Genomic DNA, 20,427 nt, shown 5'->3' with positions numbered 1-20,427 from the left:
CTTTTAATGAAGAGGAACAATTTCCCACTCTGTTTATTCTTCCTACTCTCAGCAAAATGTCAGGAATGCTTAAGATTAATGACAACTCATGTGAAAGAGAAACAGATACCAAGGAACATTAGTTCCATCACACTCAGTTCAACTTTCCCTCTCTTTCCATAGCAGACTCTGTCTTATGCTTTGGCAACGTACCACCAGAATTTTTCTTGCCCTTTTTAGCATAGATCTTTGGAAATCCTTGTTTTATAAAATGCAGGGAGGGAAGAGAGACCTTGCTGACACAGTGAGCTGTGCTCTGCACAAAGCAGAGCCATGTGCTGTCAGCTGGGGTGAAAAATGAGGGCCCTGGGAGAGTGCGAAAAGTCATACATAGTCTTATAAAAATATACGGTTAGCCTCATGTTAGGGAAAAAAAAAAAAAAAAAAGCAGATTTTCTAGAAAGCCCTTCGATGAGTTTCCCAGCTGGTGTAACACAGTGGCATTCCCTGGCGGAGCCCCACCAGCCCGGTTTGCTGGTCTTTCTCCGTCTTGGGACAAATGGCTGTTGGTTACCCATGCCAGCTGATACACAGAGACACACTCCAGTTAAGACCCCACCTTTTCTGATCTGATAACGCAAAGAGTGTACTCCTGGATCAGAAAAGTGATGCTGGTCCAACAGAGTTTGTTATAATAAGGAAATAGATTAGGAGATAGCTTCTTTTCAAGAGGCAGCTTCAGTCATGTGCATCCCTCGGCTTTGACTACCTCCTTCTGGCAACAGCAGCAATCACTGACATGGGACCTGTTTATGGCTTGTAACAAATCTTACTGTGATAAGTTCTTCCCCGTTTCCTAGCTTCTTCATTCTTTTTGCTCTCCATCTTTGCTCTCTACATGCACAAGCTCCCTGCTGTTGCCTCTCCGTCCCTGCCCCCCCGGCACATCCTCCTACCCTGCCTTGCTGAGCCTTTTTCCTACAGATGTTTTCTGCTGCTGCGCACACGGGTATCTCAGAGAGTAGCTTTGGTTCCCTCTGCCTCCCCATCTAAAGAAAGGCAGTGTTGTGAGACGCTATGTTTTCTTGTGTAACACAGGAGCCTAAGCAAGAAGAAGAGGTGGGACCTGCAATTAGCATTAACAAGAAGACGAGGTGGGACCAGCAAAACTGCCTTGCCCCTAATCCAAGCCTCGCCCATTCCTGCGAACTACTTTTTCCAGCCCCAGACTTTCTGGCTCCCTCCTGTTCTTTCTGAGCATTTCCAAGATTATCTTTACCTCTTGCCCCTTGTCCCTTCTTTAATCTTGTCAGGTGTATTTAAATATTTATTACACTTAGAGCTACCATGCCCACAACAGAAATTATGCTCTCTCCTCAGCCATTTGGAAATAACATGGCATTCAAATGTGGTGCTCAGCTTTCCAGCAGAGCTTTGCTGAGAGATGAACAAGTTTAACAAAACACTGCAGGATAGGCTTTCAAACATCATCTGCGTTGCCTGAAAAAAAACACCGCTCCATGCGGGACTTTCCCCATGACATCTGTGGTGCTGAGTCAGACCAGATCTAAGCACTGTGAAAGTGCCATGGACCCCAGCCATTCCACCTCACCTTCAAATATTTTGAAATCTGGGGACTTTGTTTTCAGCTTTCCTCCAGAACACTCTGATCAAACACTTCTTATTCTGCCATAGATACAACCTCGACACCATCATCTTTCTTTCTTGCATCATAGCCACGTAATTTCCATGTGCAAATGTTCGCAAATTCAGGTTTAGTAAATTCTGTTCAAAAGGGTCTTTTTACCTGAGAGCTGCCCAGTGGCAACAGGTATAACTTTGTATGGAGACCTGGAAGAGTCAGAGAGGGTTGATGTTAGCAACACTCAGAAAACAGTTTGTATTTCACATTTGACAACAAACAGGGTGGGATGGGAACAGATGTTCTATGTTAAACACTTAAAAGTGGTATTTTTTTCCTCAAACAATTACTCCTACTTTAATAACAAGCAAAAATCTTCAAAACCAGCAGGCATTAGTGTTATAAGCCAGCATATAATTCTTGCTGTCATCTCCCTCCCTTCAGGGAGTTGCTCACCTCCCACTGCACACAAGAGGCATCTGCAGGCAACCACCACCCCTTCTCTTGGGCTTGACCCCATTTTTGAAGAGCAGGTTGCTGCAGGGCTTACCTCTCAGAGTTTGCAGGCATTGTCGGATCAATGGATACCATACAATTGTCTGCCGTCAAAAGGGAGATTGTTGTGTTCCTGAAAAGCATGTTTCAAAGAGGTTTATTTGACCTAGAATGCTGGTTGAAATTCTGTGCTGCTGCATATGGTGCGTAGCCATCTTCTCTCCTGCAGCACTCCTGGCCTGGCCTGGCACTGTCTTGGACCCGTTTTACCTTGGTGCAGAAAGGGTCACAGCACAGGGCAGGGTAGGCTTGATGCTTCACCCATTTTGATTACCAGAGATGTTTCTGGCAAAATGTTAAGTGTGATCGTCTTTGATCTCAGCGTAGACTTTGCTCCCTGCTAGCTCATGTATTCTGTTGACTCATCTACTAATAATTTCTATTAAAAAGCTATGTTTTGTGATACATTGACTCAGCAGCTATGTATTGACTCACACTGTACAAATGACTACTGGTGCTGTGAATGTCTTGAAATCGTCTAGTTACTCCTTCAACAAAACAAACTAAACAAATGTCTTGCTGAATATGGGGCTTTTTGTGTGTGTGTGTGTACTGTGCTAGGTGTGATCTCATAGGTTCAGATGTAAACCTTTGAGGTTTACTCTGGCTCCAGGAACCTAGTTGAACAGTTCTTTGGAAGTCTTCTGATGAAAATAAAATGACAAATATTCAGTGAACACCCTGTTCATGAATGACTAAAACGGCTAAACAAAGTTTCCTGGGTGATAGAGTGGAAGTATTTGACATCATAGGCAAATGAGAGTTATAAAACTCTCTAATGTCAAATGGGAGGAAATAGCCAGGATAAACAGCAAAGGGCATTAATTCTGTCCAGCAGTTTATGCAAATTCTGAGTCAATATAGACAATTTTATATTTCAATCCCTAGAGCTGGAGTCATGCAATAAACCCATGATTAAAGGATTGGCTTATTTTTTTTTTTTCTGTGCTTTTTCTGTATTGTAAACCTGTATGTACAAAGGTAAAGACTACGGCTTACTGCATGCTGCTGTGCATCTGGCCTGCGCTGCTCAAGGTCCGTAAGCAGGCAGCAGAAGCCCCTTTCTAGATGTGACTCAGGGGCTTCCCTACCCATGCACCGCTGCCCTGGACAGATGGTGCAGAAGCAGCTGGGTGCTACACCATGCCACCCTCCACCACGCACCGGCCTCTCCCACCTTGACACACGCTGACACCCAACCCTGGATCCCTCACGACACAGAGATTTAAGTTGGATGATGTTCTCTAGGTTGAGGGTAAGAGAAACAAACCCTATAGGAAATTACAGCAGGAGAGACGCATGGACTTTGCAGGACAACATAAATTAGGAAATACTTGACCTGGGCAATGAATTTGGGGATATTTATGTTCTATAAAATGGTTCTGCTGGGATACTTTGTGTTTGAATATTCCATACCTGGGATTAGATTGTACTGTGTCTAAATATAAAGCTTATCACTTAGTGGCAATGCTTCTCATTGGCCCCAACTTTTTCCCTAAAAAACCAGGTTCTAAACATATGGTTGCATTTCACATGATATGGGCAAAAATGTAGTGCTGAGGGATAACGGGTAGGCGCACACAGCCCATGTGCACTCAGGGCTGGGCTTCTGCACTTGCTTTTTTGCCTTTTTTTTAGACTATATCTCTTCTCTTCTACTCTATTCCACTCCTCTCTGGGTTACCCCAATTTCTTCTTCCAGTAGAACTGGAATGAGAGAGAAGCCTGAATAAGGAGGTAAATGCACCATTTGGGGCCTGTCTTTAAATTGTTCCCAGAAGTAAAGCAACAAAAGCAAAATGAATGTCACAAATGAAAAGAGAGACCTACCTTGGTAACCCTGTTGCAATGCAGAAGAGGTCCATGATATCTTTGGAGTTGCAATATTTACTAAAGATTACCTTCCAAACCGAACAGCAGCAGGGGAAAAAAACCATGAAGACAAAGAAGAGAAAGGACAGTTAGTTCCCAGTGAGATATGAACTCTATTCAGGTATGAACTGGGCTAATTTTAAGGCTCATCCTACCACTTCAATTATCTGATTTGACTTGTAAGCTGGAATATTTCTCCACTCCTGTTTAATACCTGTGCTTTTTTTTTTGATAAAGCAAGCAAGCTCTGGAGACCTAATTGCGCTGTTCAGAAGTAGAGCAATAATGTATGTGAACTGAGAGCAAAAGGTATCTCATAATGAAGTATTGCTGCAGGATGATAACAACTGCAAATTTAAGGACGTAAGAGCCCAGATATAAGAAGAAAACAGCCCAGACTTGGGGAGGTCCTTGGATGTTATAAAAGGGTGCTGCTTTTTGGACTATACCAGCTTAAACTAGCTTTAAACAGAACAGAGGATTTTTCACCCACCAGTTGTGCCAAACTTCCTATAGTCTACCAGGTTGTATCATTCCTGCTGTTAGGTCAGAGCTCGGACTTTGAACTACAAAATTTGCCACTGTTGCCTTCCCACACCCCTAAACACCTCTTCATCCCACTGCCCTTCCATGCTGTGCTGGTTTTGGCAGGGATAGAGTTAATGTTCTTCATAGTAGCTGGTATGGGTCTGTGGTTTGGATTTGTGCTGAAAACAGTGTTGCTAACACAGGGATGTTTTTGTTACTGCTGAGCAGTGCTTACACAGAGCCAAGGCCTTTGCTGTGCTGCTCTCACCCACCCCACCAGCGAGTAGGCTGGGGGTGCACAAGGAGTTGGGAGGGGACACAGCTGGGACAACTGACCCCAGCTGACCAAAGGGATATTCCATACCATATGACATCATGTTCAGCAATATAAAACTGGGGGGGAGAGAAGAAGGAAGGGAGGGGTGAGACACAGACACGAGGGTACTCATACATTTGGAGTGATGGTGTTTGTCTTCCCAAGTCACCGTTATGCACGATGGAGCCCTGCTTTCCTGGGGATGGCTGAACACCTGCCTGCCCATGGGAAGTAGTGAATGAATTCCTTGGGTTTTTTGCTTGATGCACAACTTTTGCTTTACCTATTAAACTGTCTTTGTCTCAACCCAGGAGTTTTCTCACTTTCACTCTTCCAATTCTCTCCCCATCCCGCTGGTGGGGGAGTGAGCAAATGGCTGCATGGGGCTCAGCTGCCGGCTGGGGTTAAACCAGGACACATGCACACCAAGCACCCCCTAAGTGGAGAAGACTGTGCGAGCAGAGTGTCTGGGAGTGCAAAATCCCCTTTGACCCTGTTGTGATGGGGCCTTCAATGATGTGATCCCATGTCATGATTTTCCCCCAAAATCAGGGCGCGTGGGTGATGGTGATCTCTGGTTGAGAAGCATTTCTGCAGCTGGGGTGATGGGCAGAAAGTCTCTCTATGCGCTTTTGATATGGCAGAGGCTTTGAAACCACCATGGAAATAAAATGCCTCATTGCAGTCGGTCCTGGCTCATCTTCTCAAAGCCAGGAACAACAGTGAGCAGTGGGGCTGATTTGTCTCAGGGCTGCTGGCACTGATGGGGTGGCCGCAGGCTGTGGCGGCAGCTTGCTGTGGGCAGGCAGGGGGAGACAGTGGTGTGGAGAAGAAGAAATAGCCACAGAGCCTCTGGGTTCAGGATGCGGCAGCTCAAAGGGACTTGTGGCGACCTAATGGCAAAACTCAGGAGGAGCAAGAAACTGATATTTCGCAGATGAGGTCTGAGGCACAGGGAGATCAAGGTCAAAAGTCTCCTTGCAGGTGCCTTGCTAGAAATAGTTTTCCACCCCTCATGACCACCCTTAGCATCCCATATTCTCAGGCACAGTTTCCATTGCCATCCATCGTGGGCACAGGGGGTATGCACGCCCACAGATCAGCTGACGACCCAGAAAATGAGGAACACATCACACGGGATGGTCTTCCAAGGGTGTGTTTTCACTGCCTTGCCTCGTGCTGCCAGGAGGAGGCAAAGGCTGCAGGCAGCGGGGGCTGCGGGCAGTGGGGGTTGCAGCCACCCTACCCAGATCTGGTTGGTCTAACGGGCCCTGTGTGTTCTGCAAGGTGTGGACCATGCTGGAAAAATAGCATGTCATCATCTAATTAAAGACTCTTCCAAAAGGTGTAGGTGCCAGCAGTTAATTAATCCTGCAGCCTCACTCCAGCACTCTTGGCCTTTGAGTGCTTCAATTCCTAAATTGTAACAGCGTTGCAGTAACATGGGTCCTATTTGCCTTTTCTAAGACAGCTTTCAGACACTAGCAGAAATCTCTCACCCAGAGGTGTCCTGTAGCGCTGACCCGGATCTCTGCCACTGGCAATGGTGAAGCCATGGGAGAGCCCATGGGATGTTCTGCCAGCGAGGAGCTGCTAATGCCTGCTCACAGCTTGGGACATTGCGAGCCTGAAGTATCAGGAGAGTCGGGACAACATTGCAAGATCTGGCCAGCCTGGATGAGTTCTGTTGTGTGATGCACCAATTCTCAAGCTGATGCTGAAGCAAGGCTTCAGAGCTCAGTTTTCACTGGTTGTGAGGAGCCCTCTTGCTCTTGAGGGAAGCGTCAGGGGTTTTGTGGTAGAGAACAATATTGGTCACCTCATTAGGCGGCTGTGACCGATATGTGCGTGCAAACCCACCTTCCTCGTTTTCCAAACCAGATGAGATTACACCAGGCAATATCTTTACTTTATAAAACATCAAGGCGCTTGATTGCTGAGGTATAGTTAGTAACTGCTACCAGGGAAATGGGTGGCATTAATGCCCGGGTGTGTTTTAAAAGCCTGCTTCACCCAGTGATTGACCCTTGGTTATTAAAATACAGCAGCAATCAAAGCAATAAAGCATAGCCAATCGAGTTTAGGTAGGGCTGAAACCCCGCTCCTAGAACACAGCATCCTACTGCAGTGACAGCTGCTAAAATTGGCTGACAAGAGTATTGGAGGGTACAACTGGTACACGCAGCAACTGAGGAGATGATGTTAATTGCAGCTGAACAAAGGGTAAAGGCTTGTGATGTGCCGGGAGTGCTATTTCAGGTATTGAGGTTTCTTATTCTGTAAATCAATTATTATTGACCGAGACAGATAAGAGAAGAAAAGATAAAAAAAAAAATTAAAACCCATTAAAGGTAAGAAAGCCAGCCTGACTCATAGAAAGCAGCAGGAGCTTTCAATGCATTGAGGATGAATTTTAATGCTTCCTTTACTCCATGTAATAGTGAAAGAGTGGGAAGCAAAACAAAGACTGTAGATACTATTTTCTAGATTATGAGCTATCTCCATACATGCTTTTTAGCTTTCCATACTTGGCATTTTTACTTAAGTTTGCTAAAAGTGGATCTGTGAATCACCAACCGCACTTTGATACTCATCTCAGGATGGTTTTCCTCAGTTGATTGGGTTTTTTTAATCAAAGAGCATATGCTGCTGAAGTTTTCTTCTATTGCAACCTGCTGAGCTTTTCTGACCAACTTCTTTCTGTTCTAAAACAAAGCAGCCAGCCTCGGACTTTTCCCAGCAATATGCAATTGTTCCTGTTATTGCCTGCAGGTTTATGTTCCCAATAAAGTCGATGTCAGTTGTGCTGATGGAATATGATTGGAATGTGTTTTAGAGAGACAGGAGGACAGTACTGTGTACTATTGATAGCTCCAGCACAGTATAGGAATCCTATTTGCCTAAAGTCCATTATCATTGCAGGGACATTAGCAACATGAAGGCATTAGAGTGACATTTGGCTTGCGGCCATACTTCAGTCAGATGGGACACGTGGTTTCTTCCATGACCAGGGAAGATGGTTGACCTGCAGCTCTGTTGGCACTGGGTGGAGAAGCAAGCATCTTACCCAGTCTTGTGAAAATGTCCTTCCTTGGACAGATGTCCTGAAGCTATTGCTCTTCAGCCCAGGTCTCCATGATGATACTTTTCAGGCACTGTTTGTGGGTCTGATCCAGACCCACAGTCAGCAGTGGGGGACTTCATCTCCCTTCAAACCTGTCTCAGCTGTCTCTGACCCACAGTCATCATCTTGCTTAGGTCCCTGTTCCTATCCCTGGGTGGCAAGCCACTGCTGCGACATGTCCCACAGCACCTCACTCTCTGCATTAATGTCCAGCAATGGAAGAAATCACTGCTTAGGACAGGACGGAGACCTTGTTATGGAGCGTAACGGAGGCCAAAGGTGGGAGACCACAGCACTTTCTACAGCCGTGGCAGTGGGCTAAGATCATGCATGTATAGGCCACAGACAAGTTTCCCCATACTACGCATCAAAAAAGTGCAGTCATGCAGGTCAGCACAGCCCCGAAAAAGCCAGGGATGCAGCTCCTGATGCACATCCTACAAGAAGGAGTGGACACAGGGACTCCAATATTGCCTGGTGGTATGGGAGTCTCCTGCAAAACGAGACAACACAAGACACTCATTTGCCAGTGTCATTTCTGAAAGGAAAAGCAGAGCCAAAATCATGTAAGCAGAGTCACAGAGGCGATACACCGCACGGGAAAGGGAAACAGAGGCCTCTGCTTCAGCCTGCAGATTGATGACTAAATGCCACAAAGAAAATCAGCCACATGTAAACCCCGTTAATTGCATCTCCCTTGGATTTGTGCCAGGGGGAAAAGAATGTATTCCTGAAAAATTATGCAGCATCTGCAGACAATTAATTTCCCCTGTTTGAGAGTTAACATTATTTCATATTTCTGTCCTTGTTACTGTTAGCAAAACTTCTACTATATGTAGCAAAAAATGACAGGAAAACTAGTCTTCCCTGAATGCTCAGCTTGATCACTTCAATAATTCTCCATCAAGACCAAGAAGTAGCCTTTTGATTTAAGTGGGAAATGCTGTTTGCCTGCCTTGGCATGAAGCAAAGGAGGGAAAAGCAGAATGAATAATAACTGAGGGTTTTTGGAGTGGAAATAATATTTTGATGAAGCATGCAGTGACTGCGAAGTAGGACAGTGTGACTTGATGGGGATGCCTGGTTCCTGGCCCAGAGCTCACTTCTGTGGGACTGGCATCTTTCCTGGAGACAGTTCTGCATTTTTTGAAACATCTTCCTCTGCAATAAGGGGCCATTTTCTCTTAATCCATAGTATCCACCTCTGGTCAAGGACAAGGATTTTAAAAGCCCTCTCAGAAGGAGTAGGGATTAAGAGCCCTGCTACTCTGGCTGACTTTCCCACTCAGTTCAATATTAATGATTGTGATGGAGATATTACTAAGGGAGTGTAATGCATATACTCTGCAACCTACCAGCTTACAACTAATCACATTATATTTTGCTTTCAGATAGGATGGGTAAAAACACAGCCTACAAATCCATTTTCTGTTCTATATTTGATCCTCAGAACAGCTAATCCTCTCTGTAAACTGTAACCCCTGTTCTGAATGTTATCTTGTTCTGATCTGTTGTTGGTAATTGGGTTTTCTTCCAAGAATTTAACTCATGTTTGTTTTTTTCACCCTAGTAAAATTCCTAAATAAATAATGCAGACATATTTTCAAAGCCAGCCTATCCTCAGTCTTACTTCCTTTTGCTGGTCTCAGCCTGCTGTGTTCAAGACTTTCAGCACTTGGTGATGTCTTTCATTCAGCTCAGTGAGCAATGTTCAGTCTCGGGGCTGAAAGTGCAGAGTTGAAGCAATCGAAAATGATAATCTTTCTCTAATGAGATTGGAAGAGAGTGTGTCAGAAAAGAGTCTGGTGAAACTCAGTTATGTATCTTGCAGGGACTGAAAATTGTTGCTGCTTCTGTAACAGCAGCTTTCACGGAGGATTTTTGAATTGCTAAGTCAGAAGGCTGATGTGAAATTTTTCATTGTGACTTTTCCTCTCTCTCCAGCGGTCTTTGTTGTCCGTATCAAAATTGAGCAGGATCCAGAACTTTTAGATACCACTCTATAGAAATCACTGGAAGGAATTCATATTTCTAAACATGTAAGCAAATCGGTCTTCCTCAAAAAATGGTGATAAATGACCTTATCAGTCATGGTTCCCAATATCCAACAGAAGCCTTACCTAAAACCCCAAATCTAAACATCTCCCAGGTTTCTCATTCTTTGAATTCAGATACAGGCATAGCATGAGCCCAGCTATATCGAAAATACCTATTTTTTATTATTTCTTGCACTAATTAACAGCTGATATTTGGAAAACCACTCCCTTTATCTGAGCTTCAAATGTTAGGCAGTATTAAAAATAGTATGCCAGATTTGCCATCTGTTTGATGCAGTAGGAGAGGAACAGGGAATAAGTGCGTGCGTGCATGTGCGTGTGGGGTGAAGAAAGCGCGAGAGCCGTCAGCTGAGAGTCCGAGCAAAAAGGAAGGCTCCCCCGAGCTTTTTACCTACTGCATCTGTTAGAGGATGAGGAGCATGGTAGATGTTTTACTTGCAACAGCTGGAGCTCTGCAGTTCTGCTGATTCACACTTACCTTCGAGCAGTGACATGGCTCGACAACATTCATTTCAACACGACACCTAAGTGAAATGTATGGGTGGGATTCATCTGACGTAACTTCAAATATCTACAAGCTTGGCATTTCCTGTGTGTTGCTCTGCTAGACTCCCTCTCTTGCCAGTAGAGAAAGAGGACGACTTCCAAAGGGTAAATCAGCCCACACGTCTCCAAAACCCAGTTTAAGATGGGATGAATCACCCTCTGGAGGTATCACCCGCCTCCTCAGTGACTACAGGGGAACCTGTGTGACTAGCTTTGAGCAGTCATCACTAACTTTTAGATGGCTATGGTTAATGGTTAAATGGGGTGAATCCTGTTAGTTTTCTAATTATATACATTACCCTAAAATGAGAAGCAAGAGCCGCCAGCCAGAGCTGACATATCAGGATCCCGAGGCACGTTGCTATATAGTAAATCACAGTTCGATCCTTATAACATCCCTGAACGGAGCACTATGGGAAAAGAGATTTTCTCTTTTCAGGAAAGAAAATGTCTATGATTGATACACTCATACGTGTGATCTCCATGGCAATCTTGGACATCCATTGAGAGGGACAGCATGGCAGGGGTTGGCTCTGTCACTATGAGTAAGGAAGCATCTCCTTACTTTTTAGAGTTGCTGGGCTCATAGAGGAAGCCAGGTTACATTAAAGAGAGGCTCGTGCAACCTGCTGACTGTACTAAGGGACATATTGCTACTATTCAGCCTTTCAGTACTAATGATTAATGGCAGAATGGAACCAGGAACCAGCAAGGCTGGTTGTGCGATGCTGAGCTGAAAGTTGCTTATTTTCTGCAGCAGACATGAAAGTATTTCAACCTTTGACAAATAACAGAAATATCTATACTTTGGCTTTACTTAACATAAAAAGGGCAAACGGTTGCTGCTAATGGGGTATTATGTGCAATTAACCTTGTAGCACATTAATGCATTAAGCTTGAAATGTTTCGTAAACTGGATAATAAGGATGTTTTAGCACCAAATGTCCTCACTAAATATGAGCGAAGCTAGGCTGCTTGTTTCAAAACTACTCACACAATTAATGTCTGACATTACAACATGCTTGATAATACAGGACTGTCAGAAGCGCAACGTTAGTTAACGGAGTAAGGAAAAGCAGATATGGTGTGGGGCCAGTGAAAAGCCAATTTGCAGCTGTAGAAGTAAATTCACCAGAAATGTGATAGAAGAAAAATGGGTTTGTCTTGTTTGTATTAAGCGAAAAGAGTTTGTATGTGAGCAGCATAAGCTGTTATGGTTGGCTTGGCTGAATCCATAGGTGAGGCTAGCAGGAAAGTGTTAGGCCTACACTTTGTCTTGGCTAGTGTGACCGTAAACTGTAATAACTATAATAGACTGCATGTGACTTCAGAAAGATAAACAGCAGTAAACAAGCCTTTTTGGGTGATGAGTACAGAAGAATTATAGAGCTATGCTGGAATTACGGAGCTGCGCTAGGATTATGGTTTGGCTCTCTAAATGCTCTGAGGAGCCCTCGCTGGGGAGGAAAGAGAAGGGGGAGTAGGGGAGAGAGAGGCCTCAAGTATGACATTTTCTCTCACTTTTTAAAAAGCCTGGGTTTAAGCCATTTTTAATCTTTAAAATGTTTATGTGCTGTAATGTGATAGAGTTTTAGGAACTGGCTGTTCATTTCTTGCTGCTTTACAACAAGAACATCTAGCAGTCACCTTGAATTCACCAGGGCCAGCTAAAATCAGACAGCCGAGGTGAGCCGAGACTACTGGCCAGACTCAGGCTGCGCTACCTCGCACCTTCCCTTGCCCACAGAGATCTGCCAGCGCTAAGAAAATGGCCTTGATCCCACAAAAACATACTTATGCCTCACCATGCTAAAGAGGGTTTTGGCACGTCCATGTGCAGGAGGAACCTGCGAACACCGACCAGGCAGAGCGGCCCCCACAGGTGTCTGTGCTCTGACTGCCCGTGAATCCCCCCCTCTGTGCACTCCTCCCATGGTTGGCAGCTGAAAAGGTATTACCCTAAATCCCCAGTCCAAACAGACAGAGAATTGGGTCCATGGGCACTGCACAGCATGCTTGCCCTGCTGTGCTGAGAGAGTCATGGGGATGCAAAAATATTTAATTGCCTTGAACTGATCATCACGCCATTATTTTTCTGCTGCATTTTGTTTTTAATCTGAATCCAGTTTGGCATGTCAAAAATAGCACGGCGAGCTTTGGAAAAATCTGTTGGGTTTGCTAGAGTCTAGGCATTTATACCACAGTTGCCGTTGCTCTAATTAAAAAGAAAAGCTCACATGACAGAAACGATTCCTAAGCGCTGATGTTTCGATGTAATAACCACAGCACCAAAATGCAGTCTTAGCTTTGTTCTATTCATGGTGGACCGTGGGCCAAGAGGAACAATGGCTGTGGATGGATCAATGTCCTGCTCCACAGGTCAGTACAGTAGACACCCAAAAAGGTTGACCTCAATTAACTTCTTTGATAAAAAAAAAGGTCATTTCTCTGTTTGGCATCCGGAATGATTCAGTCAACCAGCAAAATGGCTCCAAAATTCTTTACTTGCTTTCTGAAGAGGAAGAAAATACCACCCTGAGTGATTTCCTTGATTCCTTGACAAAAGCGGCAGTTCTTTTCTTTTTTCCAGTTAGCTCAGGCTCTGTACCCCTCTGACTTTCCATCCTTGTTACAAATGTGATGCTGATTAAGACACTGGAAACAGAAATCCTCTTGAATTAAGCATTTTCCTCAGAGGAACTCCTTACAACTCTGAGCAAAGCCACTACCTGTGACATTTGAAAATGAGAGCCATGAAGCCATGCATCTGGGAATATGGCCACTGGCTGGTTTGGCTCTGCTAACATTTAAATCTCAAAGGTCAAAGAAAATGTTCCCCAGTAGTTTCTTCACGGAAAAAAACTGGGCATGGGCTGGGGAACATTTTCTTGCTGGTGGATCTTTAATTCGAAACAGACTCAATAGGAATTTTTCTTAAAAGTGCAGCCAAGGGGTTAATAACATTATGAAGGAAAATAAGACTCCAGATCCAGCTGAAGTTTGGAAGAGCAAACCTCACTTCTTTGCTGGCAGGTTGGGGGTTCGGGGGTTTGGGTGCTGGATCCCATCTAGTGCCACTCCAGGAACAATGAGAAATCCCTGTCCACTGTGGTACTGCAAGATCACCTTATCCTCTATGAAATACGGCCATAGCTTCCCCCCGTGCCCCCGTCTTCTCCTTTGCTTGGCAGCAGACCAGGGGAGGTCTGTGCTGTGGCAGGGTGAGACACGGACGTGTTTCACAGGTGTGCTAAGCCCCGTGCGAAGCGCAGAGGGAGGTGTGCGTCCAAGCAAGTGGGTAATGAACTGCTGGGTGCCTCTGGGCGAGAGGGTCCTTTAAAAATAAATATATCAAGCAGCACTTGTTTCCCCCAGGTGTGCATCCCCCTTACGTAAGCACTGGATAGGAAGTGCATTACACTGTCACTTCAATTTTCAGTCAGCTCTGAGAACAAGTGACCTCTTTGAAGCTGGTTTGCACAGAGCCCCAGTTCAGTGCGTGGCTGTGACGCTGCAAAGCTTTTGGTCTTCCCTGTCCCACAGCCCCAGCATGGCTGTCCCATCCACCTCCTGCTTCGTGTTTGGCTCTACCTCCACCACCTTGTCAGGTGGCTGCCCAACAGGAGACCCCCATCCCCTGCCCCCTGGCCGGGACACAGCTACCAGCAACCTGAAGCCTTCCCCAGGTGGACACAAAAGCCACTCCTTTGGGGGTCTTGAGCTCAGGTGCCTGTGGGGGGGTTCCACCATTGGTGTCTGTTGGGGTGGGGTAGGTCATCTCGTGTCCCTCCCAAAGCAGAGTCCTTGCTGTCCCACCATGAGGAGATGCTCAGTCAGCTCTGCCCACTGCAGGAGAGCCCATCCCTGTGGTCAGCTTTGGTGAGGACCATTTTGTGCCTGCCCATGCCTCTGAAAGGTCAGTTTACCAAAGTGTGACAAATGACTGGGAGCCTTTGCGGGTGCAGGCGGGATGGAGCCGAGCAAGTTATTGAGGCGAGGGCTAGGCTTCCCTGATGTGGAGTAGGGGTGGTGCACAGCAGCACTGGGCTGGGCTCCCCTCTGCTCCCAGCCTCCCACCGCCCTTTCGCAGGAGGCTACTGGACTCCTGGGTGTTCATGGCGCTGGCCTTGCAGGGACAAACCTCAGCCCTTCCTCTGCAGAGGGCTACAAAGATGATGAGGGGACTGAGCATCTCTCCTATGAGGAAAGGCTGAGACCTGGGTCTGTTTAGCCTGGAGAAGAGAAGACTGAGAGGGGATCCCACCAATGCTTTTAAATATCTAAAGGGCAGATGTCAAGAGGATGGGGCCAGGCTCTTCTCAATGGTGCCCAGTGACAGGACAAGGGGCAACGGGCACAAACTGGAACACAGGAGGTTCCATCTCAATATGAGGAAAAACTTCACTTTGAAGGTGACCGAGCACTGGGACAGGCTGCCCAGAGAGGTTGTGGAGTCTCCTTCTCTGGACATATTTAAAACCCACCTGGACGCCATCCTGTGCCACCTGCTGTAGGTGATCCTGCTGTAGCAGGGGAGTTGGACTAGTTGATCTCCAGAGGTCCCTTCCAACACCTACCATTCTGGGATTCTGGGACATGCTGGCCTTGGACGCGGTCCTGCGTTCAGCCCCTGCTGATGGTGCCTCCTTTATTTCAACAGTTACTGAGAAGGGTTTTAAAGACAGCAAACTCTCCTCCAACTCTTGCCGCATCCCTTTGCCCTCCCAGCTGTGCCCCTCTGGACCCGCCGACACAAAAACCAACTTAGCTTAATTCAATACTTCTGTTGCAGAGCACTTTCAAGTGCTCGTCTGCAATGCGCAGGTTCTGCCGGGGGAGGTGGCGTGTGACTCTCTGAGCCTGGTTTGTCCCTTCATTTATGCCAGCGCGAGGCAAAACAACTTCTCCCAAAGTCAGTAGCAGGCCCTGCAGCTGCACCAGTAGAAATTCAGGATGAGGCCGTGGAAACACAAAATTACCTGTGAATAATTGCCATCACAACTAGTGCTATTGTGGGATGCCCAGTTCTATTGCACGACTCTGCGATGCCCAGCAAGCTGGAGCTGAGCCCTTTCAAACTCAACAAGTGCTGTTATAATGAAGCTCATACGTCATTACTGGGTTGACGAGTAGCTTAGCATTGATTTAATGAGTTCCCTTTAAAAGCCTGCAATACTGCATTCCTTGGAAGATTAAGGGTTGCTTTTTTCTTTCTTTTTTTTTTTTTTTCTTTCTAATGATGTTGTTACTGAGGAAGCATGAGAATCTGAGATATGCCCTGCTTACCCCTGGGTGAACCCCATTTACATGGCATTTTTACTGCAGGAATCCTTCCAAACATTGCACAGATGGAATTTCACATCTGACAAAAGAAACAGATAACATTTATCGAGCAAAAAACCCTTAATGCTGCCTGAGTTTGCATTTGCTTGCTCATGCAACTGTGCCTCTTCTGCGTTTTTAGCGTCAAAAGTACTCTCCAGAGACTGGTTCTGCAAAATGCCTTTTTTTTTTTTTTCTTAAAAAAAAAAAACAGAGTAGATGACAGACTATATGCTTTATCAACATCTTTGGGAATGCTCACCGCCTTTTCAAAATACCAAAACATTTTCGTATTGAACCGTATAGGTGCCAGGGAGCTCCGTACAAGCCTTGCTTCTGGGGGACGTTCAGGCAACCAACTCATTAACCCCCTGCAAAAGTGAAGCGGTGCCTTCAGCTCCACAGAGCCGACACGCTCCCACCCACCGGTATGGAGGAGCCCATGGGGGGGCAGAGGGACCACCTTCACCTCTGAGCCCCCGAGAAGATGAAGAGGAGCAGCCTGCTCTGGGAAACCTGGTGCGGATTTGGATTCTCCAAGGTCTTATTCCTGAGGACAGGACTCTGGCAGTTGCAGTGGGTCCCTCTCCAGGGCAGTGGCAGAGGGGATCGTAGGCAAGAGGCGTGTGGGACAGAACTGTGAGTATCAGCTCTCCCTTCACCTCATTTCTGCCGTCAGTCATACAGCAAAGGGGAGGGAAGGGAAAGGGTATCTTTGCTGTTTCTTTTTAAAGCAGAAACAAAAGGCGAGGCTAGGTGAAATGAAAATTTAGAGCAGGAAGACGAGAGAGAGAAAGAGATGTGAATTTTGCAATTCAGAGTTTTCGTGCTCTCAAGCCTCGTGGCCACTTTCACTCTATTACAAAAAAGGCACTTGGTATGTGGCCAAAGAATTGGTGACAAAAAGAAGAAAAAGACTTATAAAAATGTGGCGACATTGTTTCTGTTTAAAAGCAGTGGGTTGTCAGCTCGACAGCATGCGAGCTCTCCCTTTTAGCCAGAAACAATTTCCCCCGCAGTTTCCCCTGTGCTGTGAACCGTGGTTAAGCAAACAAGGCAGGCTAATGGGAGCGAAAGTTTTAATTAACATTTATCACTATTTACTACCAACTTGGCAAAGGTGGCGGGGACCCCGCAGCCCCCCTGGCGATGCAGCGGCGCACCCCACGGCACAACCGCCGGGCACCTGCCTGCTGTTCAGCTTGGCGGTAGGAAAATGCCCATCGCTAAAATCCCCCCGGCAGGCAATCTCCAAATAACCCGGCACGCTGTGCTTTCCGGGGGGAAACCTCTCCGAAGGCAAAACTTTGTAAACACATCGCGACGCTGCTCCGGGAGAGGAAGCCTGCACGGCTGCTACACCAAGGATCCCCACGCAGGCAGCGAGAGCTGGCAGTGCCCAGCCCTCCCCTGCTGCCAGCCTCCCCTTCCCCTTTAAATAAACATCTGTGTACAAAGCAGAAGCTGCTCAAGATCCCCCCTCCCCTTCCCCTTAAAAAGAGATTTGAAGCCCTCGACACGCTGAATGCAAACACGCATCTAACTCGCGTTACAGAAATAGGTTGTGCAGCAGAGCCCACAGCCGCTGCTGCGTCCGGAGACATTACTTTGTGAAAAACAGCAAAAGTACCTTTTGAATTCTTCCATCTATATCCAAATAAATACACTTGGGCCGGTAAGTTGAGGAGGCAGATCCCATCTTGTTACAGTTGGGCTTTCACTGGACCTTTTCCCAGTGTCAAACAGAGCAGAAAATAAGGTTTATGCTACCGAGCCGAGCCACCACCGCCTGACAGTTTGGTGTCCCCGCTCTTCTGCATCCCACTGTACTCTCATTCTGGGAAGGTCCCTCCTCTAACATGCATGCATTTTACTGTGCCTCTGTCTCTCTCTGCCACCTCCTTTTAGTTTTGCTTCCCTCCAAATCCAGCTGCCTCGGACAGGGAAAGGCGCAGGCTCCAGATGCTGTCTGCAAGCTCCCTCTCCATTCCCATAGCAACAACCCCTCTTGGCTTTAGGGCTAAGACCTGCCGGGCATCCGCGCTGTGGCTCCGACCCCGGGGCTGACCGGCTCCGGTCACACACAGCAGCAAGCGGCAATTATCCCCCGGGGGGCGGGCTGGGGCGGGGGGGGGACACACACACCTCCTTCGTCAGGGTGGCAAGAGAGGTCATTTGGTTTTGTGCTGAAATAGGACGGTAATTGTTAATTAGCGCCGACCCTTCTGGTGAGCTGCCCGCACCCTGCAAGCGGTGTGACAGGCTCCCAGCTGCGCCCTGCGCTGGGAGTGCCCGTCCAGCCGGGGCTCGGACCATCTCAGCCCAAACTCGGCAGCTTAATTTCCACATCCCTCCCGTTATCATTACAAGGGTGGAAAGAAAAAGCAGCAGCTTTTTTTTTTTTTTTTTTTCCCCTCTGTAAGCTCCAGAAGCACAAAGAAAGCATAAAACCCATGCTCTCGCCCAACACCCTCTATGCCACCCCCGGAGCAAAGGAATTTGTTATTTAAGGGAATGTGAAGTATCCTGGCAAAGGCATCTCCCATGGGAAGGCGCAGCCAAAAACCAGGAGGGAGCAAAGCATCCGACAGTCGATTCTCTGAGCGGATGCCAAATGCCATCTGCTGCGTGTCTGTGCTGTGCTGCAGTGCCTGTGCCTGTGGGGAGCTTAAGCAGCGCCGGGGGGTGACACTTGGTCACGGAGGGGAGAGCTTTTTGGAGACAGCGGCTCCTCCGCCCTCGCAGGGGAGAGGCTGGCTGATGGGCTGCAAGCGTGCACAGCGGCTGGAAACCGCTCGTCCCGCGAGCGCTAGTTCTCAGCATTTTCTGAGGCTTCTGCTGGAGGAGCTGCAAAAACATTTCCCAGTTTCTTTTGTGCTGCAGCGTGGGGGAGTTGGGCTTGCGGCAGCGGGGTCTACGTTGCCGTCCCTGCCCACCTCCAGGCCCTCCCTGCAACTTGAGTGAGACACAACTGACCCGCAGAGGAGGCCAACGTGGCCCTGCCGGGTACAGCACGATGTGCAGCCTCGGCTGCTCCCTGCAACACGCAGGCAGGGCTCGTTTGCTGTGCGAAGGGGATTCGTATAAGCCGGCAGGGCTGAGCAGGTCCGGGAGCCAGAGCCGGGCTGGCCTTTCAGACTGATGCCAGCGGTACTCCTAATGCCCTCAGAGCCAGGGGCAAGGGGACTCTTTTGGGAGGTGCAAGCCTTTGCTTCACATTCTTCTTCATGACGTCTTTCAGGAGAGAGCCCTTGCCCCTGTGGAGCTATTCCGTGGGCTATCCTGTAAGCTATCCCCTAGGCTATGTTACAGTCCATCCCTAAGCTGTCCTGGAGGCTACCTCCCAGGCTATCCCCATGGCTGTTCCGAGGTGGGCGCAGCCTCTCCCACTGCAACAGCCCTTCCACATCAACCCCACTGCTCCTGTATGTCAGTTGGGACTTCTGTGACCGATCATTTTATACCCTGCTCTGCTAAGCATTGCCTTAACCCCGTTTTACCATGGTTCGCTCCTGAGCGACTTGATTGACCTTGACAAACAGCAGGTACTTTAGGAAGATGGCCATGAGGACAAAAATAGAGCCATTTAGAAAGAGGCAGCAAGAGCCCTCACACTGGGAGGTCGACATGGGGTGTTTGGTCTTGTAGAGGAGTCTGAGATCTCCCTCCATGATGACCTGCTCCAAGAGTGGTCAGATGAGGTCACTGGTGTGTTGCAGGATTTGATCACACAGCACTGAGACAACTAATGATCAGAATCTCACACCAATGAGCATCCACCTTTTGATTTCTGTTTTAAAAAATGACCAGCTTCTCCAGTCAGCAAAAAGACAGGCTCCAGAATCCAAGTGATGATCCTGTTCCTGCTTCTCCATCCCCATTGTCACATCTATTGTTCCTGTGTATTTAAACTGTGTTTCTTAAGCTCCTCCCTCTAATTACGTTAATACTTGTTGGAAAAATCGCTTTGCTTTAAAATTGCTGACTACTGCACTTTTCAAGAACACCTCACGTAGAAGTGAATCTACAAAAGCTGAGTTCTCAGAAATTACGGTAAATGCCTGATGCAATCTAAGGCACAGCTCAGGCTCAGGCTCAAGCCTGAAAGGCAACAAAAGATTGTGTTCATCAAAGAGGACGTGCAAGTCCATGAAATCACTGCCTTCCTTTAGCTGGTTTAACCCTCCTGAATCTCCTTATATTATTATATGCCGTGCAACGTGGGGCAAAAATGACTTGGAAGAATTATCCTATCTTATGGAACCCTTCAACAGTTCATCAGACGGGCCCAAATCCTGGCAATACAGCATCAGACAATGTCTCTCCATCGTTTGCCTTAAAGGAGCGTTTTGACCAGCCACGGGCAGCACCAAGTTATTATCCCCCAGACTGCAGGCAGCACATCAAGTGTTTCCCAGCTCTGCTTTGCCTTCCCTGCTAAGTTGTTTACTGAGGCCAACACACATCACTTTGTACACACAATCCT

At 47.1% G+C, this 20,427-nt stretch overlaps 1 protein-coding gene across 2 annotated transcripts in view; it reads right to left on the bottom strand.

Annotated features, from left to right (window-relative positions):
• The window catches only part of PDE9A (phosphodiesterase 9A), a 50,540-nt gene extending 32,741 nt beyond the window's left edge, over positions 1-17,799 (bottom strand). For both annotated transcript variants that reach the window (XM_075742927.1, XM_075742928.1), the window contains exons 1-4: positions 17,572-17,799; positions 4,007-4,077; positions 2,172-2,249; positions 1,787-1,830 (exon numbers count right to left, since the gene is read on the bottom strand). In XM_075742927.1, the coding sequence (XP_075599042.1) occupies positions 1,787-1,830; positions 2,172-2,249; positions 4,007-4,077; positions 17,572-17,640 (262 nt within the window). In that variant the 5' untranslated portion in view covers positions 17,641-17,799. The remainder of the gene's footprint in view (positions 1-1,786; positions 1,831-2,171; positions 2,250-4,006; positions 4,078-17,571) is intronic.
• Positions 17,800-20,427: the final 2,628 nt, after the last annotated feature.

Source organism: Balearica regulorum, chromosome 1, assembly GCF_011004875.1.
Source record: "Balearica regulorum gibbericeps isolate bBalReg1 chromosome 1, bBalReg1.pri, whole genome shotgun sequence".
NCBI classification, from domain to species: domain Eukaryota; kingdom Metazoa; phylum Chordata; class Aves; order Gruiformes; family Gruidae; genus Balearica; species Balearica regulorum.
This window is presented reverse-complemented; position numbering and strand designations above follow the sequence as displayed.